Source organism: Anomaloglossus baeobatrachus, chromosome 4, assembly GCF_048569485.1.
Source record: "Anomaloglossus baeobatrachus isolate aAnoBae1 chromosome 4, aAnoBae1.hap1, whole genome shotgun sequence".
In the NCBI taxonomy this organism is placed as follows: domain Eukaryota; kingdom Metazoa; phylum Chordata; class Amphibia; order Anura; family Aromobatidae; genus Anomaloglossus; species Anomaloglossus baeobatrachus.
In genome coordinates, this window is record NC_134356.1 from 17,474,980 (window position 1) to 17,500,323 (window position 25,344).

Below are 25,344 nucleotides of genomic sequence, written 5' to 3' on the forward strand. Positions count from 1 at the left end.
CTAACCCTATATTATGTGATACGAGCTGATGATCAGATGTATCTAAGCTCAGGCTTCTCTCTGATTCCCAACAGCTTCTGGAGCTACAAATGCGACTGCACAATGACCAAATCCTGCTGGGACAGGCGCAGGAGGACAACGAGCTCCTGCACCGGAGGGTGGAAGAATTAACCTCCACAGTCACATCACTGGAGAAGAAGGTAGGACCGGAGCCGACATCTGGGTGCCTCATATCTAAACTGACGTGAGACCCAGAAGTGGTGCAGAGTCACAATGATAAAAGTGTTGGACTAGACTGTCAATGACATGCTGAGAGTTGTAGTCTCAGCAAAAACGGGAGTCTGAGTCTATATTAAAGGGGTCTGGCCTGGGGTCTGTATACAGCGGGGTCTGTGGATTGTAAAAAGGGATGGACAGGGGTCTGTATCTACATTAAGTAGGTCTGGGGTCCATATATATGGGGGTGAGGGGTTCTGGCCTGGCATCTGTATGCCTGAGGGGTCTGGTGCTTGTCCTGGGGTTTTAAAAAAGGAAGGGTCTGGTCTGGGGTCTATATACATTAGGGGATGGTCTGGGATATGTATATAGAGGGGTCTGGTCTGGGGTCTATATACAGGAGGGATCTGGTCTGGGGTCTGTATACAGGAGGGATCTGGTCTGAGATCTGTATATAGAGGGGGCTGGTCTGGGGTCTGTATACAGGAGGGATCTGGTCTGAGATCTGTATATAGAGGGGGCTGGTCTGGGTCTGTATACAGGAGGGATCTGGTCTGGGGTATAGATAAAGGCGAGGTTTTGCTCATAGTCTGGATATAAATGGGGTCTGTATACAGCGGGGTTCTGGTTTAGGGACTGTATACAGGAAGGGTCTGGTCTGGGATTTGTATATAGGGAGGTTATGTTCTGGGGTTTATATACAAATGGGTCTGGATAAAAAGAGTTGTCTGGTCTGTGGTCTGTATTAGTGATGGGCAGTCCGGCTCTTTTTGGTGATCCGGTTCCCATGGCTCCGTTCACGAAAAAGAGCCAGATCTTTCAGCTCGTTCTTGGCTCCTTATTAAATATGTGTTCACCCCAGGTGAACACATATTTAAGATTATAGTAACGCCGCCAAAGCCCCGCGCACCCGCAGCTAAACCCCGCCCACTTACAAACGGCTGCTTAGATTGCTGAGTAGGCGGGGGTTTGACAGCGAAAAGAGCCGTTTAGTGATTTCAGTGGCTCACACTGGTGATCCGGCTCCTGTCGTTCACAGCAGGGAGCCAGATCTTTGTGTCGGATCGTTCGCGACCGACACATCACTAGTCTGTATACAGGAGAGGTCTGGTCTGGGGCCTGTATATAGGAGAGGTCTGGTCTGGGACCTGTATATAGGAGAAGTGTGGTCTGGGGCCTGTATACAGGAGAGGTCTGGTCTGGGGCCTGTATACAGGGGGGTCTGGTCTGGGGCCTGTATATAGCAGAGGCTGGTCTGGGGTCTGTATACAGGAGAGGTCTGGTCTGGGGCCTGTATATAGGAGAGGTCTGGTCTGGGGCCTGTATATAGGAGAGGTCTGGTCTGGGGCCTGTATATAGGAGAGGTCTGGTCTGGGGCCTGTATATAGGAGAGGTTTGGGGCCTGTATATAGCAGAGGCTGGTCTGGGGTCTGTATATAGGAGAAGTTTGGGGTCTGTATATAGGAGAGGTCTGGTCTGGGGTCTGTATACAGGAGAGGTCTGGTCTGGGGTCTGTATACAGGAGATGTCTGGTCTGGGGTCTGTATATAGGAGAGGTCTGGTCTGGGGTCTGTATACAGGAGAGGTCTGGTCTGGGGTCTGTATACAGAAGGGATCTGGTCTGGGGTCTGTATATAGGAGGGATCTGGTCTGGGGTCTGTATATAGGAGGGATCTGGTCTGGGGTCTGTATACAGGAGGGTCTGGTCTGGGGCCTGTATATAGGAGAGGTCTGGTCTGGGTTCTGTATACAGGGGGGTCTGGTCTGGGGTCTGTATACAGGAGGGGTCTTGTCTGGGGTCTGTATACAGGGGGGTCTGGTCTGGGGCTGTATACAGAGGGGCTGGTCTGGGTTCTGTATACAGGGGGGTCTGGTCTGGGGTCTGTATACAGGAGGGGTCTGGTCTGGGGTCTGTATACAGGAGGGTTCTGGTCTGGGGTCTGTATACAGGAGGGGTCTGGTCTGGGGTCTGTATACAGGGGGGTCTGGTCTGGGGCTGTATACAGAGGGGCTGGTCTGGGTTCTGTATACAGGGAGGTCTGGTCTGGGGCCTGTATATAGGAGAGGTCTGGTCTGCGGTCTGTATACAGGAGGGTTCTGGTCTGGGGTCTGTATACAGGAGGGGTCTGGTCTGGGGTCTGTATACAGGGGGGTCTGGTCTGGGGCTGTATACAGAGGGGCTGGTCTGGGGTCTGTATACAGGGGGGTCTGGTCTGGGGTCTGTATATAGGAGGGGTCTGGTCTGGGGTCTGTATACAGGGGGGTCTGGTCTGGGGTCTGTATACAGGGGGGTCTGGTCTGGGGTCTGTATACAGGAGGGGTCTGGTCTGGGGTCTGTATACAGGAGGGGTCTTCTCTGGGGCTGTATACAGGGGGGCTGGTCTGGGGTCTGTATACAGGAGGTCCAGTGATGTGTGTGCAGTGTGGCGCCGCTGACCTCCCCTCTCCGGTGTTGCGCTTCTGATGGCCGGTACACAATGTTCTGACTGCGGCGCGGCCCTGCGGGGAGATTCGCGGCTTCTTTCATCTGCACACAAGTGGGAATTGTCCGGGAGAACGCAGCAGTAATGAGGCTGAGGAAGGACGCAGCACGTGACATACAAACGTAGCAGAGCCGGAGGTGTCGCTGTAGAGGAGCTGAGATCACTGCAGCACAGCAGTCGGTGCAGCCAATATAAAAGCTCTGCGTCTCCATTCACTGACAGTAAAATAGTAGCAAAGAAGAAGAAGTGCCAAATAATGGGGGATCACCAACAATCATTCATTCACTGACAGCAAGCACTGCATAATCAATAAGAATTAAAAGTCAATGAGAAAATTGCATATTTTTTTTACTATATCTACATCTAATATATAAAGCTGAATGTATGTATATGTCCGGGATTGGCATCTGCACTGTCGCATTTACAATCACAAAATTTTGCACAGACACCTCATGTGACCCAGGGAACGTCGTAGACTATGTTTTGACAGGAAAATGTAACCCTGCGCTTTACTGTTACTCTCCAAAAAACATGGCTCCATTAAAGTAAATGGAGCCTGGAACTACAGGTTATTAGTAGGAGCTGTGATTGGTTGCTATAGGAACAAAAGACATTCTTAGTATAAGAAGCTTATATGTGAGGTAATAAGATGTCAGTGGGGAGACGGATAGAGAGAGACAGACAGAGAGACAGACAGAGAGAGAGACAGACAGGAAAGAGACAGACAGACAGACAGAGAGACAGACAGACAGACAAAGAGACAGACAGGGAAAGAGACAGAGAGATAGAGACAGACAGGGTTAGAGACAGACAGAGACAAACGGTGAAAGAGACAGACAGAGACAGACGGTGAAAGAGACAGACAGAGACAGACGGGGAAAGAGACAGACGGGGAAAGAGACAGACAAAGACAGACCTGGAAAGAGACAGACCATCAAAGAGACAGATGGGTAAAGAGACAGACAGACATGCAGACAGGGACAGAGACAGGCAGACAGGGAAGGAGGAGACAGCCAGAGAAACAGACAAAGATAGATGGGGAAAGACACAGACCTTGATAGAGACAGACGGGGAAAGAGACAGAGAAATAGAGACAGACAAGGAAAGAGACAGACAGAGACAGGCAGACAGGGAAAGAGACAGACAGGGAAAGACACAGACAAAGAGATGGGGAGACAGACGGGGAAAGAGACAGACCTGGGAAAGAGACAGATGGGGAAAGAAACAGAGAGATAGAGACAGACGCGGAAAGAGACAGACGGGGAAAGAGACAGACGGGGAAAAAGACAGAGAAATAGAGACAGACAAGGAAAGAGACAGACAGAGACAGGCAGACAGGGAAAGAGACAGACAGGGAAAGACACAGACAAAGAGATGGGGAGACAGACGGGGAAAGAGACAGACCTGGGAAAGAGACAGATGGGGAAAGAAACAGAGAGATAGAGACAGACGCAGAAAGAGACAGACGGGGAAAGAGACAGACGGGGAAAGAGACAGACGGGGAAAGAGACAGACGGGGAAAGAGACAGATGGGGAAAGAGACAGACGGGGAAAGAGACAGACGGGGAAAGAGACAGATGGGGAAAGAGACAGAAAGATAGAGAGACACAGAGATACAGACAGACAGACTGATACAGAGACAGACAAAGAGACTAATACAGACAGATAGATACACAGAGACAGACATCAGAGACAGACAGACAGAGAGACACAGAGATACAGACAGACAGACAGACAGACTGATACAGAGACAGACAAAGAGACTAATACAGACAGATAGATACACAGAGATAGACATCAGAGACAGACAGACAGAGACTGGGAGAGAGACAGAGAGACCGTTACTAGTTACTATCCCAGGCAACGCCAGGTACTACAGCTAATATATATATATATATATATATATATATATATATGAACAACAACAAGGCAGAATCCAGCAATAACGTGAGCAATCCAGGATGCTGTTAAAAAATTTTTTCCTTCTTTTTATTCATAAATTCATTAAAATATAATGGTCCAAGCAATTCAGAACAGCATTATCGCAGGAAAATAGCGCAGATAGGACTACGCGTTTCAGCGGTAAAATCCGCCTTCTTCACGGTCCAGAATCTCAGATTCTGGACCGTGAAGAAGGCGGATTTTACCGCTGAAACGCGTAGTCCTATCTGCGCTATTTTCCTGCGATAATGCTGTTCTGAATTGCTTGGACCATTATATTTTAATGAATTTCTGAATAAAAAGAAGGAAAAAACTTTTTAACAGCATCCTGGATTGCTCACGTTATTGCTGGATTCTGCCTTGTTGTTGTTCACATTTGTATGGATGGACTCCTACGTCCTGATCCGGGCACAACGGAGTCAACCAGGTCAGCTGAGGATCCAGGTGATTCACAGGAGTGAGCTGGTCTACATTGTTGGACTGGTGTATATATATATATATATATATATATATATATATATATATATATATATATATATACATATATATACATATATATATATATATATATATATATATATATATATATATATATACGGTATATTATTATACTCTTAAAGGGCCAGGACCCTAGAGAAGGCAGGTTATAATAGTGCAGGAGCTGCTGAGGTGATAAAGGGATGTGTGATATTAAGGTGGGGGGTTTTATTTTACTTTACTTTACTTTATTTTACTTCATTTTAGTAACATAATGGCTGATGTCAGAGCACAATAGGATACACATGAAGGAAGACAAGCTACATGGGGGGCAGTATACTGTCCCTTTAAGTAGAGGAGGGTGTGTTGATTTTTTGGGTAGGTGTGAGGATGAGCCCCCTCTGATGCTGTGATATTTGGCAACTATCGAAGATGTCGGCGCGTCCTCTCCAGTATTCATAGAACGGCCGAAAGAACAGAAATATCGGGGCAGGTCTGATGATCACCGCGCTGATGTAGGGCATTACCAAATCTATCCCTCTATTTCTGTGCATGGGAGCTGCACACACACAAAAAAACTTAGCATGAAGGTGGAAACTGACGATAGAATCCTGATAGTAGATTTGATATTTCCATCCTTTCTTCTTTATGACTTGTCCAGTAATACGGAACATCTGATAATCTGCTCCGTCAGGTCTGGAGGTCTCGGGGCCGAGCTGAGATTGTAGAAGGTGCAGATAATGTCCCACAGACGAGCTCCTTATATCTGGAATCTGCACCGGCCGCACACCTCACATTATGTCTGCACACCTTAGTGTCGCCGGACAGCAGAGCCGGGACTATGGCCAGCGGATTCTTATCTGCCCAGTGACATTGTCTACACAGATATGTGGTGCTGAAAATATTTGGACACCACTCATCTCCCCAGATCCAAATCTAGAGCTTATTTCTTTTTCCAAGCTCTATACAAGTTAGATGACAAGTATTCTGTCCGAAATAAAATGGCAACAATTAAATTCAACTTTTTCATTGAAATAATGAAAAAAACCTTTATTAATTCTCACTCTTTCCTCCTCCTTCTTCACACTCTTGTCTCCTCCTCCTTCTCACTCTTGTCTCCTCCTTCTTCTCACTCTTGTCTCCTCGTTCTCACGCTTGTCTCCTCCTTCTTCTCACTCTTGTCTCCTCCTTCTTCTCACTCTTGTCTCCTCCTTCTTCTCACTCTTGTCTCCTCCTTCTTCTCACTCTTGTCTCCTCCTTCTCACTCTTGTCTCCTCCTCCTTCTCACTCTTGTCTCCTCCTTCTTTTCACTCTTGTCTCCTCCTCCTTCTCACTCGTGTCTCCTCCTTCTCACTCTTGTCTCCTCCTCCTTCTCACTCTTGTCTCCTCCTCCTTCTCACTCTTGTCTCCTCCTTCTCACTCTTGTCTCCTCCTCCTTCTCACTCTTGTCTCCTCCTTCTTCTCACTCTTGTCTCCTCCTCCTTCTCACTCTTGTCTCCTCCTCCTTCTCACTCTTGTCTCCTCCTCCTTCTCACTCTTGTCTCCTCCTTCTTCTCACTCTTGTCTCCTCCTTCTTCTCACTCTTGTCTCCTCCTTCTCACTCTTGTCTCCTCCTCCTTCTCACTCTTGTCTCCTCCTCCTTCTCACTCTTGTCTCCTTCTTCTCACTCTTGTCTCCTCCTTCTTCTCACTCTTGTCTCCTTCTTCTTCTCATTCTTGTCTCCTCCTTCTCACTCTTGTCTCCTTCTTCTCACTCTTGTCTCCTCCTTCTTCTCACTCTTGTCTCCTCCTTCTTCTCATTCTTGTCTCCTCCTTCTCACTCTTGTCTCCTCCTTCTCATTCTTGTCTCCTCCTTCTCACTCTTGTCTCCTCCTTCTCACTCTTGTCTCTTCCTTCTTCTCACTCTTGTCTCCTCCTTCTTCTCACTCTTGTCTCCTCCTTCTTCTCACTCTTGTCTCCTCCTTCTCACTCTTGTCTCCTCCTTCTCACTCTTGTCTCCTCCTTCTCACTCTTGTCTCCTCCTCCTTCTCACTCTTGTCTCCTTCTTCTCACTCTTGTCTCCTCCTTCTTCTCACTCTTGTCTCCTCCTTCTTCTCATTCTTGTCTCCTCCTTCTCACTCTTGTCTCCTTCTTCTCACTCTTGTCTCCTCCTCCTTCTCACTCTTGTCTCCTCCTTCTTCTCACTCTTGTCTCCTCCTCCTTCTCACTCTTGTCTCCTCCTCCTTCTCACTCTTGTCTCCTCCTCCTTCTCACTCTTGTCTCCTCCTTCTTCTCACTCTTGTCTCCTCCTTCTTCTCACTCTTGTCTCCTCCTTCTCACTCTTGTCTCCTCCTCCTTCTCACTCTTGTCTCCTCCTCCTTCTCACTCTTGTCTCCTTCTTCTCACTCTTGTCTCCTCCTTCTTCTCACTCTTGTCTCCTTCTTCTTCTCATTCTTGTCTCCTCCTTCTCACTCTTGTCTCCTTCTTCTCACTCTTGTCTCCTCCTTCTTCTCACTCTTGTCTCCTCCTTCTTCTCATTCTTGTCTCCTCCTTCTCACTCTTGTCTCCTCCTTCTCATTCTTGTCTCCTCCTTCTCACTCTTGTCTCCTCCTTCTCACTCTTGTCTCCTCCTCCTTCTCACTCTTGTCTCCTCCTCCTTCTCACTCTTGTCTCCTTCTTCTCACTCTTGTCTTCTCCTTCTTCTCACTCTTGTCTCCTCCTTCTTCTCATTCTTGTCTCCTCCTTCTCACTCTTGTCTCCTTCTTCTCACTCTTGTCTCCTCCTTCTTCTCACTCTTGTCTCCTCCTTCTTCTCATTCTTGTCTCCTCCTTCTCACTCTTGTCTCCTCCTTCTTCTCATTCTTGTCTCCTCCTTCTCACTCTTGTCTCCTCCTTCTCACTCTTGTCTCCTCCTTCTTCTCACTCTTGTCTCCTCCTCCTTCTCACTCTTGTCTCCTCCTTCTCACTCTTGTCTCTTCCTTCTTCTCACTCTTGTCTCCTCCTTCTTCTCACCTCCTTCTTCTCACTCTTGTCTCCTCCTTCTTCTCACTCTTGTCTCCTCCTTCTCACTCTTGTCTCCTCCTTCTTCTCACTCTTGTCTCCTCCTCCTTCTCACTCTTGTCTCCTCCTTCTTCTCACTCTTGTCTCCTCCTCCTTCTCACTCTTGTCTCCTCCTTCTCACTCTTGTCTCCTCCTTCTCACTCTTGTCTCTTCCTTCTTCTCACTCTTGTCTCCTTCTTCTCACTCTTGTCTCCTCCTTCTTCTCACTCTTGTCTCCTTCTTCTTCTCATTCTTGTCTCCTCCTTCTCACTCTTGTCTCCTTCTTCTCACTCTTGTCTCCTCCTTCTTCTCACTCTTGTCTCCTCCTTCTTCTCATTCTTGTCTCCTCCTTCTCACTCTTGTCTCCTCCTTCTCATTCTTGTCTCCTCCTTCTCACTCTTGTCTCCTCCTTCTCACTCTTGTCTCTTCCTTCTCACTCTTGTCTCCTCCTTCTTCTCACTCTTGTCTCCTCCTTCTTCTCACTCTTGTCTCCTCCTTCTCACTCTTGTCTCCTCCTTCTCACTCTTGTCTCCTCCTTCTCACTCTTGTCTCCTCCTCCTTCTCACTCTTGTCTCCTTCTTCTCACTCTTGTCTCCTCCTTCTTCTCACTCTTGTCTCCTCCTTCTTCTCATTCTTGTCTCCTCCTTCTCACTCTTGTCTCCTTCTTCTCACTCTTGTCTCCTCCTTCTTCTCACTCTTGTCTCCTCCTTCTTCTCATTCTTGTCTCCTCCTTCTCACTCTTGTCTCCTCCTTCTTCTCATTCTTGTCTCCTCCTTCTCATTTTTGTCTCCTCCTTCTCACTCTTGTCTCCTCCTTCTTCTCACTCTTGTCTCCTCCTCCTTCTCACTCTTGTCTCCTCCTTCTCACTCTTGTCTCTTCCTTCTTCTCACTCTTGTCTCCTCCTTCTTCTCACCTCCTTCTTCTCACTCTTGTCTCCTCCTTCTTCTCACTCTTGTCTCCTCCTTCTCACTCTTGTCTCCTCCTTCTTCTCATTCTTGCCTCCTCCTTCTCACTCTTGTCTCCTCCTTCTTCTCACTCTTGTCTCCTCCTCCTTCTCACTCTTGTCTCCTCCTTCTCACTCTTGTCTCCTCCTTCTCACTCTTGTCTCTTCCTTCTTCTCACTCTTGTCTCCTCCTTCTCACTCTTGTCTCCTCCTTCTTATCACTCTTGTCTCCTCCTTCTCACTCTTATCTCCTCCTTCTTCTCACTCTTGTCTCCTCCTTCTCACTCTTATCTCCTCCTCCTCCTCACTCTTGTCTCCTCCTTCTCACTCTTGTCTCCTCCTTCTTCTCATTCTTGCCTCCTCCTTCTCACTCTTGTCTCCTCCTTCTTCTCATTCTTGCCTCCTCCTTCTCACTCTTGTCTCCTCCTTCTTCTCATTCTTGCTTCCTCCTTCTCACTCTTGTCTCCTTCTTCTTCTCACTCTTGTCTCCTCCTTCTCTCTTTTCTCCTTCTTCTCACTCTTGTCTCCTCCTTCTCACTCTTGTATCCTCCTTCTCACTCTTGTCTCCTCCTTCTTCTCACTCTTGTCTCCTCCTTCTCACTCTTATCTCCTCCTTCTCACTCTTGTCTCCTCCTTCTCACTCTTGTCTCCTCCTTCTTCTCACTCTTGTCTCCTCCTTCTCACTCTTGTCTCTTCCTTCTCACTCTTGTCTCCTCCTTCTTCTCACTCTTGTATCCTCCTTCTCACTCTTGTCTCCTCCTTCTTCTCACTCTTGTCTCCTCCTTCTCACTCTTGTCTCCTCCTTCTCACTCTTATCTCCTCCTTCTTCTCATTCTTGCCTCCTTCTTCTCATTCTTGCCTCCTCCTTCTCACTCTTGTCTCCTCCTTCTTCTCATTCTTGCCTCCTCCTTCTCACTCTTGTCTCCTCCTTCTTCTCACTCTTGTCTCCTCCTTCTCACTCTTGTCTCCTCCTTCTCACTCTTATCTCCTCCTTCTTCTCATTCTTGCCTCCTCCTTCTCACTCTTGTCTCCTTCTTCTTCTCACTCTTGTCTCCTCCTTCTCTCTTTTCTCCTTCTTCTCACTCTTATCTCCTCCTTCTTCTCATTCTTGCCTCCTTCTTCTCATTCTTGCCTCCTCCTTCTCACTCTTGTCTCCTCCTTCTTCTCATTCTTGCCTCCTCCTTCTCACTCTTGTCTCCTCCTTCTTCTCACTCTTGTCTCCTCCTTCTCACTCTTGTCTCCTCCTTCTCACTCTTATCTCCTCCTTCTTCTCATTCTTGCCTCCTCCTTCTCACTCTTGTCTCCTTCTTCTTCTCACTCTTGTCTCCTCCTTCTCTCTTTTCTCCTTCTTCTCACTCTTGTCTCCTCCTTCTTCTCACTCTTGTCTCCTCCTTCTCTCTTTTCTCCTTCTTCTCACTCTTGTCTCCTCCTTCTTCTTACTCTTGTGTCCTCCTCTCTTTTCTCCTCCGTCTTCTCACGCTTGTCTTCTCCTTCTTTTTACTCTTTCCTCTTCTCACGCTTTCCTTTTCTTTCTTCTCTGTAGCGCCCCTGAACCCTTGAAGGCATTACTAGGTACTGCATCCTGTCATAGATGCAGGGCCTACCCCCAGGGACCTGGAAGCTCAGTGCCAGTACCATCAAAACATAACATCCTCAGTTCCCTCTCCCAATCATGGGTGACTGATTAGTTGGGGACCCAATAGATGGCCACCTAGGGGTGGAGCCGATCCAGTCCACTAGCCAACAACCCAAGGGGGGAGGAGTGAGACAGTAGTGCAGTCAGTAGTGACAGTACCAGGAGACGGACGTGTCTCGATACGGGGTCATGTAGCAGTGGCCTGACTGGTGCAGGAGAGTGGTTGCCAGGGAGAGTACGACGAGGTACCCCTGGAACCAAAGCACTGTCGGGGCACAGGGCCCTAGGTTAGGTGAACGCTTCAAGCTGCCTGACAAATACCTGCACAGTGAGGGGACCATCCAGGACCTCACTGACCCGACAGGGTTCACAGTGCCTGCCGTACGGACCAGAGCCTGATGACAAACAGGAGGGGATCCCAGACGCTCCAGGCCACAGGGTTCCACAAAACGACAGATGCAGGGGAAAGAAGCCACCAGGTTACCACACCGGCACTGGGACTAAGGGACCAGGGGTCTGAACCAGCCGTCCAGCATTACCATCGCTTTGAGTAAACAAGAGTTGCACTGCATTCGCATTGTGTGGTCTCCGTTCTTTCCACGCCGCACTCCATCATCCACCCCCTGGGGCTGTGCCCTACTTGCGGAGGGCCTAACATCCAGGCTGCCATCACCACCAGCCCCAGTGACCATAGACTGTGCAGCGGCGGCTCCAACTACCTAGTCACAACCCATAAGTGGGGTCATAAACTTTTTCATCTCACCTGTATTATGTATAACCCCTTTTAAAGCGACCCCCAGGGGCACGTCATGTCCTTCGCATTCTTTCCTTTTCTCCTTTTTACCCCTTCCTCCACCTTCCTCTTTTTCAATAAAACACCAAAAATCTAAAAAAAAGAAGAACATCCCTCTTTTATTAAAAGTTTTTAAAAAATCTTTTCAAATGTAAGGAATGGTTAACTGGTGGGTTAAAAAGTAAGATATAAACATGCAAATCTGCGGCGCGCTCCTGTCCATTAATAGGATATTATTCACATTGAGGTTGTGATCGCTGCTGAATCCCGAGCTGTGATTACGGGAATCACTGCATTACGCTGCGGCTCACGCCGTGTACACCGCCATTATTATGCAGGCAAATATTAACAGAGGCAATAACCGTGTGACTGGCAGCCGCACGTTGTGTGATCAGCGGCGGCCGGGGCTCCAATAACTCCGTGTGCTCTGCATAGTAATTATCTTATAATCAGACCTCCCTGAATACGGCCGTGATCTCGGGCTATGGCAGCCGCAAGTCATCACATAAAAGGACCCGTAGATGCGCAGATTCCCAGCTTCCTCTGGTGGTAGTGTCCAGGATGGAGGTTATCTGGGCCCATACCTGGTGCACCCGCCACTACTTATCTGGGTGTATCTCCCCTCTCCCGGCTCCAGCTCCGGCCTTGGCTTCCTCCTTCCCAGTAGCTTATCCTTCTCTCATATGCAGGGGGTTACCATGAAAACTTAGCAACTCTCTTACATGTCACTCTAATATTTCTGTCCAGCTCAGGCACTGGCACGCCGCATGAGTATTCAGATAAGTTGACATCCATACTGAGTTCCTTGGACTTGCAGAAGACAAATCAAACGGATTAATTGCTGCTCTCTGCTAATGTCTCCTAAAGTGTGTCTCCAGACTAACTCATGTGTCCAGCTCCTCTGTGCTATATGCCGCTTCACATATCTAGCTGTACAAAGGCACATAATGTCAGGCAGTTTCTATTCAACTCTGTTATTTCAAGGTGTGTGTCTGTGTAGCGCCCCTGAGACACTCAGGGCATTACTAGGAACTGCATCCTCACGGGGATGAAGGACCTTCCCCCAGGGACCTGGAACACCAGTGACAGCAACACTCAGACATACCAAAATCCTAATTACCACTCCACACTAGAGGGCACTGCCTAGTCACACAAGGGGATGGCCACCTAGAGGGCAGACCCTGACCAGGGGGACTAGACAGCCTGGTGGGAGGGGACAGCAGACAGTCTGAGTAAGAAGTGAAAGTAGAAAGACATGCATGAGAGCTGGGTCGTGTAACGGTGACCTGGGTGAACAGGAGAGTGGTCGGCAGGGCAGATACACCCGAGTACCGCTGGGACCGGAGCACGCACGGGGCACAGGGCCCTAGGTCAGGCGACAGTTTCAGATGGCCTGGCAAATACCTGCACAGTGAGGGGACCTTCATGAACCTCACTGACCCACAGATCCGGGGGCATCAGCAGTAAAGCAAGGATCAGGGTTCGGGACACAGACCAGTCCTACAGGGTCTACACTGCCCGCCGTATGGACAAGGAGACTGCCACCGAAAAGGGACACTCGGGCCCCCAAATGCTCCACACTACGGGGACTCAACCACACTGAAAGTGCTGGGGACAGAGCAACAGAGTCGTCAACTGGCACTGGAAATACAGGGACCGGAACCAGCCGTCCAAGGGTCCGGAGTGAGTAGAGACTGTTAACTACAACCCACGGTGTGGCCTCCCTTATTACTCTATCATACCTCCCAGGCTCAGCCCTACCTGTGGCGGGCCTACCACCAAAGCTGCCATTACCACCAGTCCTGGGAGTAACCGCTTCAGCAGCGGTGGTTCCACCATCCTAACCGCAACCCGCAGGTGGCGTCACACAAATGACTTTACTCTCCTCTGTAAATACTCCCTATTAAAAAGCACCCAGGGCACGGGGCCGGGCAATGGCCACCGAAGTGACATTCCCCAGTTATACACTGCCCGGGACCGAGTACCCCATAACCCTGGGCGAAACATCTGCACACTGGCTCTGCCGGTCTAAGGTGCCGCTCTGCATATATGGCCTTGCTGTTTATAGGTGCCTGGTATCATATATAACTCATCATTCCAGATGTCTCTGTGCACGCTCAGCTTTGTTCTTCCATGGTGCCTGTCTGCATATTTGTTTCCACTATTCCTAGGTTCCTCTCTGTATACTTGGCTTTTCTTTTCCAAGGTTCCAAACACCATATCTAACTCTCATTTTTGGTGCTTCTGTGTCGCTGGCGGGGAGGACGCCGTCGCTGCTGCGCTCGCTAACGCTCGGGTCCGGCGCTGCTGCTGCTCGGTGGCTTGAGCGGTGGGCCGGATCCGGGGACTCGAGCGGCGCTCCTCGCCCGTGAGTGAAAAGGGTGGTTGGTTTTGGGGGATTTAGTCCGTGACGCCACCCACGGGTTGTGGTGAAGATAGGCACCACCGCTGCTAGTGACGGGGATCCCGGGAGCGATGGTAGGGAGCAGCTGGGATGTTGTTTTCCCCCTCCGTGGGTAGGGGTCGGTGGTCCCAGGGCCCGGTGGTGTGACGGGGAGACAGGGTTGGTGAGGTGCAGGGTTGCAGGGACAGCGCGGCGCGGTGCCGGATGGCACGGGTGTACTCACTCAGTAAGAGATGCACAAAGTCCTCGGTAAACCAAACGGCTGGATGGACGGGTCCCGCAGCCGGCTGCAGTGTCTCTCCCCGGACAGGTGATGGCGGCTGTCTTTCCCTGCACCTTTGTGTACTGTTTGACTACAATGGGTCCCCAACGGTAGTCCGCTCCCCGGTGTATGGATGCCGGAGGAGCCCGTTTGCCCGCAGGCGCTGGCCCTTGGGTCTCTAGCCTTAGGCGGTAGCTGTATACCCTCACGGTGCGGATGGTTGCCTTCTAACGGGTCTTTGGCTGTTAGGAAACCCCTGGGGTTCCTGTCACACTCGAATTTGACTGTTGACGGCGACTCCAAGCCTAGTCGGGGTCCGATGGCCCTGCCTGTGTGTGCTGGCTTCACTTTGCTCCCCGGTCGGTACCGGCGGGCCAACGCCCGACCCTGGGCCTACGGTTCCGCGTTGATTCACCACTCCTGCAGATGGCCACCACCGTCTGCCAACCTTGTTGACAGTGCCTGGGCCACACACCCAGACACTCTCCACTTTACTCCTCTCACTTCAACCTTCTCCACTGTTCTCTTTAACTGCACTGTCACTTTTCCTGCCTCCAGGCCTGTGAACTCCTCGGTGGGTGGGGCCAACCGCTTGGCTCCGCCCAACCTGGTGTCTCTGCTGTTCGGTGCCTGTCTCTATACTTGTCTCTGCTGTTCGGTGCCTGTCTCTATACTTGTCTCTGCTGTTCGGTGCCTGTCTCTATACTTGTCTGTGGTGTTCGGTGCCTGTCTCTATACTTGTCTCTGCTGTTCGGTGCCTGTCTCTATACTTGTCTCTGCTGTTCGGTGCCTGTCTCTATACTTGTCTCTGCTGTTCGGTGCCTGTCTCTATACTTGTCTGTGGTGTTCGGTGCCTGTCTCTATACTTGTCTGTGGTGTTCGGTGCCTGTCTCTATACTTGTCTCTGCTGTTCGGTGCCTGTCTCTATACTTGTCTGTGGTGTTCGGTGCCTGTCTCTATACTTGTCTGTGGTGTTCGGTGCCTGTCTCTATACTTGTCTGTGGTGTTCGGTGCCTGTCTCTATACTTGTCTGTGGTGTTCGGTGCCTGTCTCTATACTTGTCTGTGGTGTTCGGTGCCTGTCTCTATACTTGTCTGTGGTGTTCGGTGCCTGTCTCTATACTTGTCTGTGGTGTTCGGTGCCTGTCTCTATACTTGTCTGTGGTGTTCGGTGCCTGTCTCTATACTTGTCTGTGGTGTTCGGTGCCTGTCTCTATACTTGTCTGTGGTGTTCGGTGCCTGTCTCTATACTTGTCTGTGGTGTTCGGTGCCTGTCTCTATACTTGTCTGTGGTGTTCGGTGCCTGTCTCTATACTTGTCTGTGGTGTTCGGTGCCTGTCTCTATACTTGTCTGTGGTGTTCGGTGCCTGTCTCTATACTTGTCTGTGGTGTTCGGTGCCTGTCTCTATACTTGTCTCTGCTGTTCGGTGCCTGTCTCTATACTTGTCTGTGGTGTTCGGTGCCTGTCTCTATACTTGTCTGTGGTGTTCGGTGCCTGTCTCTATACTTGTCTCTGCTGTTCGGTGCCTGTCTCTATACTTGTCTGTGGTGTTCGGTGCCTGTCTCTATACTTGTCTCTGCTGTTCGGTGCCTGTCTCTATACTTGTCTCTGCTGTTCGGTGCCTGTCTCTATACTTGTCTGTGGTGTTCGGTGCCTGTCTCTATACTTGTCTGTGGTGTTCGGTGCCTGTCTCTATACTTTTCTGTGGTGTTCGGTGCCTGTCTCTATACTTGTCTGTGGTGTTCGGTGCCTGTCTCTATACTTGTCTGTGGTGTTCGGTGCCTGTCTCTATACTTGTCTGTGGTGTTCGGTGCCTGTCTCTATACTTTTCTGTGGTGTTCGGTGCCTGTCTCTATACTTGTCTGTGGTGTTCGGTGCCTGTCTCTATACTTGTCTGTGGTGTTCGGTGCCTGTGTCTATACTTGTCTGTGGTGTTCGGTGCCTGTCTCTATACTTTTCTGTGGTGTTCGGTGCCTGTCTCTATACTTGTCTGTGGTGTTCGGTGCCTGTCTCTATACTTGTCTGTGGTGTTCGGTGCCTGTCTCTATACTTGTCTGTGGTGTTCGGTGCCTGTCTCTATACTTTTCTGTGGTGTTCGGTGCCTGTCTCTATACTTGTCTGTGGTGTTCGGTGCCTGTCTCTATACTTGTCTGTGGTGTTCGGTGCCTGTGTCTATACTTGTCTGTGGTGTTCGGTGCCTGTCTCTATACTTGTCTGTGGTGTTCGGTGCCTGTCTCTATACTTGTCTCTGCTGTTCGGTGCCTGTCTCTATACTTGTCTCTGCTGTTCGGTGCCTGTCTCTATACTTGTCTCTGCTGTTCGGTGCCTGTCTCTATACTTGTCTCTGCTGTTCGGTGCCTGTCTCTATACTTGTCTCTGCTGTTCGGTGCCTGTCTCTATACTTGTCTCTGCTGTTCGGTGCCTGTCTCTATACTTGTCTCTGCTGTTCGGTGCCTGTCTCTATACTTGTCTCTGCTGTTCGGTGCCTGTCTCTATACTTGTCTCTGCTGTTCGGTGCCTGTCTCTATACTTGTCTCTGCTGTTCGGTGCCTGTCTCTATACTTGTCTCTGCTGTTCGGTGCCTGTCTCTATACTTGTCTCTGCTGTTCGGTGCCTGTCTCTATACTTGTCTCTGCTGTTCGGTGCCTGTCTCTATACTTGTCTCTGCTGTTCGGTGCTTGTCTCTATACTTGTCTCTGCTGTTCCAAGATGCTATCCACCATATCTAGCTTGTCATTCCAGCTGCCGCCTTCCATGTCCAGCTCTGCAGTTCCACTTTCCGTCCGGCTGATGCCATTCCTCTGTATCCCGCCGCACCAGCGCCTCCGGTCCGTGCTATTTATCTAGACCTACGGCTTACCAAATCCAATGTTACCGGGCAAAAACTAATCTGGTTTCATACCCAACATAGTATACAGGCTGACACTTCTCAGGAGTGGTCTGCAGCGTACACACCTCTGTACCCCTATAGTTATATCCTTATATGTTAAGTGGCGAACGATAACTTACAAATGGCGGACTGCCCTAGCTACCATTATAAAGCTGCTCTGAAGGACAAACTTCTGCTCCAACCATTGACACTGAGCAGATGAGGTCTCATAGACTTGTACCGCTGTCTTCCTCCTCTGGTCTCCTGCACCTGTCACACAAAGGTTCAAAGGCGCTTTACATTCACCGATAATTGCAATGGGATTGAAATTAGGGATAATCATCAGATAGAAACTGCGCAGACAATGAGCAGGAGCCGCGGCCCCCTCTGATTATACTGGGGTCTTATAGAAGATGGGAAAACAAGATCTCATAGTCATCACTTATATGGAAATCATCAGTAAGAAGCAATCATGTCAGTCACATGTGAAGAAAGGGGTCACCGGGGTCTCGTCTCATCTGCCCCTCTGCAATCAATGCCACCCTCACTGGCCCATGCCCTGAGATGGGGGAGGGGCAGGAAATGATGAGGAGCAATGATGGAGCCGCTCACCTGATGAATAAATCATTGTACAGATGTAGCAGAGCTGAGGAACTAGATGGACTTTTTTTACTTTGATATAGTTCTGCCTCTTTGGTTTTCAAATAATGTAAAAAACCGCACAAGCATCAAATAGTGCACACAAGCTCAAGATATACAATGTACTGCTATAAAGTGCCAGTCTGGAAATCCTCTGTAAGCTACAATCTGTACTAAACTCAGTGTAATAGTTATATTCCTGTACATAGGGGGCAGTATTATAGTAGTTATATTCTTGTACATAGGGGCAGTATTATAGTAGTTATATTCTTGTACATAGGGGGCAGTATTATAGTAGTTATATTCCTGTACATAGGAGCAGTATTATAGTAGTTATATTCTTGTACATAGGAGCAGTATTATAGTAGTTATATTCCTGTACATAGGAGCAGTATTATAGTAGATATATTCTTGTACATAGGAGCAGTATTATAGTAGTTATATTCTTGTACATAGGAGCAGTATTATAGTAGTTATATTCTTGTACATAGGGGGCAGTATTATAGTAGTTATATTCCTGTACATAGGAGCAGTATTATAGTAGATATATTCTTGTACATAGGGGGCAGTATTATAGTAGTTATATTCCTGTACATAGGAGCAGTATTATAGTAGTTATATTCTTGTACATAGGAGCAGTATTATAGTAGTTATATTCTTGTACATAGGGGACAGTATTATAGTAGTTATATTCCTGTACATAGGGGCAGTATTATAGTAGTTATATTCCTGTACATAGGAGCAGTATTATAGTAGTTATATTCTTGTACATAGGGGACAGAATTATAGTAGTTATATTCCTGTACATAGGGGCAGTATTAAAGTAGTTATATTCTTGTACATAGGGGCAGTATTATAGTACTTATATTCTTGTACATAGGGGCAGTATTATAATAGTTATATTCCTGTACATAGGGGACAGTATTATAGTAGTTATATTCTTGTACATAGGGGGCAGTATTATAGTAGTTATATTCTTGTACATAGGGGGCAGTATTATAGTAGTTATATTCTTGTACATAGGGGCAGTATTATAGTAGTTATAGTCTTGTACATAGGGGGCAATATTATAGTAGTTATATTCTTGTATATAGGGGCAGTATTATAGTACTTATATTCTTGTACATAGGGGGCAGTATTATAGTAGTTATATTCTTGTACATAGGGGGCAGTATTATAGTAGTTATATTCTTGTACATAGAAGCAGTATTATAGTACTTATATTCTTGTACATAGGGGCAGTATTATAATAGTTATATTCCTGTACATAGGGGACAGTATTATAGTAGTTATATTCTTGTACATAGGGGGCAGTATTATAGTAGTTATATTCTTGTACATAGGGGGCAGTATTATAGTAGTTATATTCTTGTACATAGGGGGCAGTATTATAGTAGTTATATTCCTGTACATAGGGGGCAGTATTATAGTAGTTATATTCCTGTACATAGGGGGCAGTATTATAGTAGTTATATTCTTGTACATAGGGGGCAGTATTATAGTAGTTATATTCCTGTACATAGGAGCAGTATTATAGTAGTTATATTCTTGTACATAGGAGCAGTATTATAGTAGTTATATTCCTGTACATAGGAGCAGTATTATAGTAGATATATTCTTGTACATAGGAGCAGTATTATAGTAGTTATATTCTTGTACATAGGAGCAGTATTATAGTAGTTATATTCTTGTACATAGGGGGCAGTATTATAGTAGTTATATTCCTGTACATAGGAGCAGTATTATAGTAGATATATTCTTGTACATAGGGGGCAGTATTATAGTAGTTATATTCCTGTACATAGGAGCAGTATTATAGTAGTTATATTCTTGTACATAGGAGCAGTATTATAGTAGTTATATTCTTGTACATAGGGGACAGTATTATAGTAGTTATATTCCTGTACATAGGGGCAGTATTATAGTAGTTATATTCCTGTACATAGGAGCAGTATTATAGTAGTTATATTCTTGTACATAGGGGACAGTATTATAGTAGTTATATTCCTGTACATAGGAGCAGTATTAAAGTAGTTATATTCTTGTACATAGGGGCAGTATTATAGTACTTATATTCTTGTACATAGGGGCAGTATTATAATAGTTATATTCCTGTACATAGGGGACAGTATTATAGTAGTTATATTCTTGTACATAGGGGGCAGTATTATAGTAGTTATATTCTTGTACATAGGGGGCAGTATTATAGTAGTTATATTCTTGTACATAGGGGCAGTATTATAGTAGTTATAGTCTTGTACATAGGGGGCAGTATTATAGTAGTTATATTCTTGTACATAGGGGCAGTATTATAGTACTTATATTCTTGTACATAGGGGGCAGTATTATAGTAGTTATATTCTTGTACATAGGGGGCAGTATTATAGTAGTTATATTCTTGTACATAGAAGCAGTATTATAGTACTTATATTCTTGTACATAGGGGCAGTATTATAATAGTTATATTCCTGTACATAGGGGACAGTATTATAGTAGTTATATTCTTGTACATAGGGGGCAGTATTATAGTAGTTATATTCTTGTACATAGGGGCAGTATTATAGTAGTTATATTCTTGTACATAGGGGGCAGTATTATAATAGTTATATTCTTGTACATAGGGGGCAGTATTATAGTAGTTATATTCTTGTACATAGGGGCAGTATTATAGTAGTTATATTCTTGTACATAGGGGGCAGTATTATAGTAGTTATATTCTTGTACATAGGGGGCAGTATTATAGTAGTTATATTCTTGTACATAGGAGCAGTATTATAGTACTTATATTCTTGTACATAGGGGCAGTATTATAATAGTTATTTTCCTGTACATAGGGGACAGTATTATAGTAGTTATATTCTTGTACATAGGGGCAGTATTATAGTAGTTATATTCTTGTACATAGGAGCAGTATTATAGTAGTTATATTCTTGTACATAGGGGGCAGTATTATAGTAGTTATATTCTTGTACATAGGAGCAGTATTATAGTACTTATATTCTTGTACATAGGGGCATTATTATAATAGTTATATTCCTGTACATAGGGGACAGTATTATAGTAGTTATATTCTTGTACATAGGGGCAGTATTATAGTAGTTATATTCTTGTACATAGGGGCAGTATTATAATAGTTATATTCCTGTACATAGGGGACAGTATTATAGTAGTTATATTCTTGTACATAGGGGCAGTATTATAGTAGTTATATTCTTGTATATAGGGGCAGTATTATAGTAGTTATATTCCTGTACATAGGGGCAGTATTATAGTAGTTATATTCTTGTACATAGGGGCAGTATTATAGTAGTTATATTCCTGTACATAGGGGCAGTATTATAGTAGTTATATTCTTGTACATAGAGGCAGTATTATAGTAGTTATATTCTTGTACATAGGGGGCAGTATTATAGTAGTTATATTCTTGTACATAGGGGCAGTATTATAGTAGTTATATTCCTTTACATAGGGGCAGTATTATAGTAGTTATATTCTTGTACATAGGGGCAGTATTATTGTAGTTATATTCCTGTACTAACGGGGCAGTATTATAGTAGTTATATTCTTGTACATAGGGGGCAGTATTATAGTAGTTATATTCTTGTACATAGGGGCAGTATTATATTAGTTATATTCTTGTACATAGGGGGCAGTATTATAGTAGTTATATTCTTGTACATAGGGGGCAGTATTATAGTAGTTGTATTCTTGTACATAGGGGCAGTATTATAGTAGTTATATTCTTGTACATAGGGGCAGTATTATAGTAGTTATATTCTTGTACATAGGGGCAGTATTATAGTAGTTATATCCTTTTACATATGCGCAGTATTATAGTAGTTATATTCTTGTACATAGGGGCAGTATTATAGTACTTATATTCTTGTACATAGGGGCAGTATTATAGTAGCTATATTCTTGTACATAGGGGCAGTATTATAGTAGCTATATTCTTGTACATAGGGGCAGTATTATAGTAGTTATATTCTTGTACCTAGGAGACAGTATTATAGTAGTTATATTCTTGTACATAGGGGCAGTATTATAGTAGCTATATTCTTGTACATGGGGACAGTATTATAGTAGTTATATCCTTGTACATATGTGCAGTATTATAGTAGTTATATTCTTGTACATAGGGGCAGTATTATAGTAGTTATATTCTTGTACATAGGGGGCAGTATTATAGTAGTTATATTCTTGTACATAGGGGCAGTATTATAGTAGTTATATCCTTGTACATATGCGCAGTATTATAGTAGTTATATTCTTGTACATAGGGGCAGTATTATAGTAGTTATATTCTTGTACATAGGGGCAGTATTATAGTAGCTATATTCTTGTACATAGGGGCAGTATTATAGTAGTTATATTCTTGTACATAGGAGCAGTATTATAGTAGTTATATTCTTGTACATAGGGGCAGTATTATAGTAGCTATATTCTTGTACATAGGGGCAGTATTATAGTAGTTATATTCTTGTACCTAGGAGGCAGTATTATAGTAGTTATATTCTTGTACAAAGGGGCAGTATTATAGTAGCTATATACTTGTACATAGGGGGCAGTATTATAGTAGTTATATTCTTGTACCTAGGAGGCAGTATTATAGTAGTTGTATTCTTGTACATAGGGGCAGTATTATAGTAGTTATATTCTTGTACATAGGGGCAGTATTATAGTAGTTATATTCTTGTACATAGGGGCAGTATTATAGTAGTTATATTCTTGTACATAGGGGGCAGTATTATAGTAGTTATATTCTTGTACATAGGGGCAGTATTATAGTAGTTATATTCCTGTACATAGGGAGCAGAATTATAGTAGTTATATTCTTGTACATAGGGAGCAGTATTATAGTAGTTATATTCTTGTACATAGGAACAGTATTATAGTAGTTATATTCCTGTACATAGGGAGCAGTATTATAGTAGTTATATTCCTGTACATAGGGACAGTATTATAGTAGTTATATTCTTGTACATAGGAGCAGTATTATAGAAGTTGTATTCTTGTACATAGGGGCAGTATTATAGTAGTTATATTCTTGTACATAGGGGCAGTATTATAGTAGTTATATCCTTGTACATATGCGCAGTATTATAGTAGTTATATTCTTGTACATAGGGGCAGTATTATAGTAGCTATATTCTTGTACATAGGGGCAGTATTATAGTAGCTATATTCTTGTACATAGGGGCAGTATTATAGTAGTTATATTCTTGTACATAGGGGCAGTATTATTGTAGTTATATTCCTGTACTAACGGGGCAGTATTATAGTAGTTATATTCTTGTACATAGGGGGCAGTATTATAGTAGTTATATTCTTGTACATAGGGGCAGTATTATATTAGTTATATTCTTGTACATAGGGGGCAGTATTATAGTAGTTATATTCTTGTACATAGGGGGCAGTATTATAGTAGTTGTATTCTTGTACATAGGGGCAGTATTATAGTAGTTATATTCTTGTACATAGGGGCAGTATTATAGTAGTTATATTCTTGTACATAGGGGGCAGTATTATAGTAGTTGTATTCTTGTACATAGGGGCAGTATTATAGTAGTTATATTCTTGTACATAGGGGCAGTATTATAGTAGTTATATTCTTGTACATAGGGGCAGTATTATAGTAGTTATATCCTTGTACATATGCGCAGTATTATAGCAGTTATATTCTTGTACATAGGGGCAGTATTATAGTAGTTATATTCTTGTACATAGGGGCAGTATTATAGTAGCTATATTCTTGTACATAGGGGCAGTATTATAGTAGCTATATTCTTGTACATAGGGGCAGTATTATAGTAGTTATATTCTTGTACCTAGGAGGCAGTATTATAGTAGTTATATTCTTGTACATAGGGGCAGTATTATAGTAGCTATATTCTTGTACATAGGGACAGTATTATAGTAGTTATATCCTTGTACATATGCGCAGTATTATAGTAGTTATATTCTTGTACATAGGGGCAGTATTATAGTAGTTATATTCTTGTACATAGGGGGCAGTATTATAGTAGTTATATTCTTGTACATAGGGGCAGTATTATAGTAGTTATATCCTTGTACATATGCGCAGTATTATAGTAGTTATATTCTTGTACATAGGGGCAGTATTATAGTAGTTATATTCTTGTACATAGGGGGCAGTATTTTAGTAGTTATATTCTTGTACATAGGGGCAGTATTATAGTAGCTATATTCTTGTACATAGGGGCAGTATTATAGTAGTTATATTCTTGTACATAGGGGGCAGTATTATAGTAGTTATATTCTTGTACATAGGGGCAGTATTATAGCAGCTATATTCTTGTACATAGGGGCAGTATTATAGTAGTTATATTCTTGTACCTAGGAGGCAGTATTATAGTAGTTATATTCTTGTACAAAGGGGCAGTATTATAGTAGCTATATTCTTGTACATAGGGGGCAGTATTATAGTAGTTATATTCTTGTACCTAGGAGGCAGTATTATAGTAGTTATATTCTTGTACATAGGGGCAGTATTATAGTAGTTATATTCTTGTACATAGGGGCAGTATTATAGTAGTTATATTCTTGTACATAGGGGCAGTATTATAGTAGTTATATTCTTGTACATAGGGGGCAGTATTATAGTAGTTATATTCTTGTACATAGGGGCAGTATTATAGTAGTTATATTCCTGTACATAGGGAGCAGAATTATAGTAGTTATATTCTTGTACATAGGGAGCAGTATTATAGTAGTTATATTCTTGTACATAGGAGCAGTATTATAGTAGTTCTATTCTTGTACATAGGGACAGTATTATAGTAGTTATATTCTTGTACATAGGGGGCAGTATTTTAGTAGTTATATTCTTGTACATAGGGGCAGTATTATAGTAGCTATATTCTTGTACATAGGGGCAGTATTATAGTAGTTATATTCTTGTACATAGGGGGCAGTATTATAGTAGTTATATTCTTGTACATAGGGGCAGTATTATAGTAGCTATATTCTTGTACATAGGGGCAGTATTATAGTAGTTATATTCTTGTACCTAGGAGGCAGTATTATAGTAGTTATATTCTTGTACAAAGGGGCAGTATTATAGTAGCTATATTCTTGTACATAGGGGGCAGTATTATAATAGTTATATTCCTGTACATAGGGGACAGTATTATAGTAGTTATATTCTTGTACATAGGGGCAGTATTATAGTAGTTATATTCTTGTATATAGGGGCAGTATTATAGTAGTTATATTCCTGTACATAGGGGCAGTATTATAGTAGTTATATTCTTGTACATAGGGGCAGTATTATAGTAGTTATATTCCTGTACATAGGGGCAGTATTATAGTAGTTATATTCTTGTACATAGAGGCAGTATTATAGTAGTTATATTCTTGTACATAGGGGGCAGTATTATAGTAGTTATATTCTTGTACATAGGGGCAGTATTATAGTAGTTATATTCCTTTACATAGGGGCAGTATTATAGTAGTTATATTCTTGTACATAGGGGCAGTATTATTGTAGTTATATTCCTGTACTAACGGGGCAGTATTATAGTAGTTATATTCTTGTACATAGGGGGCAGTATTATAGTAGTTATATTCTTGTACATAGGGGCAGTATTATATTAGTTATATTCTTGTACATAGGGGGCAGTATTATAGTAGTTATATTCTTGT

At 44.4% G+C, this 25,344-nt stretch overlaps 1 protein-coding gene across 3 annotated transcripts in view; it reads left to right on the forward strand.

Moving 5' to 3' along the window:
* LMNTD1 (lamin tail domain containing 1) overlaps nucleotides 1-25,344 on the forward strand; it is a 133,137-nt gene that overhangs the window by 37,590 nt on the left and 70,203 nt on the right. For all 3 annotated transcript variants that reach the window (XR_012752963.1, XM_075343760.1, XM_075343759.1), the window contains exon 7: nucleotides 75-200. Coding sequence is in view for 2 of the 3 variants with exons in the window: in XM_075343760.1 (XP_075199875.1) it covers nucleotides 75-200 (126 nt within the window). In the remaining variant the exon portion in view is untranslated. The remainder of the gene's footprint in view (nucleotides 1-74; nucleotides 201-25,344) is intronic.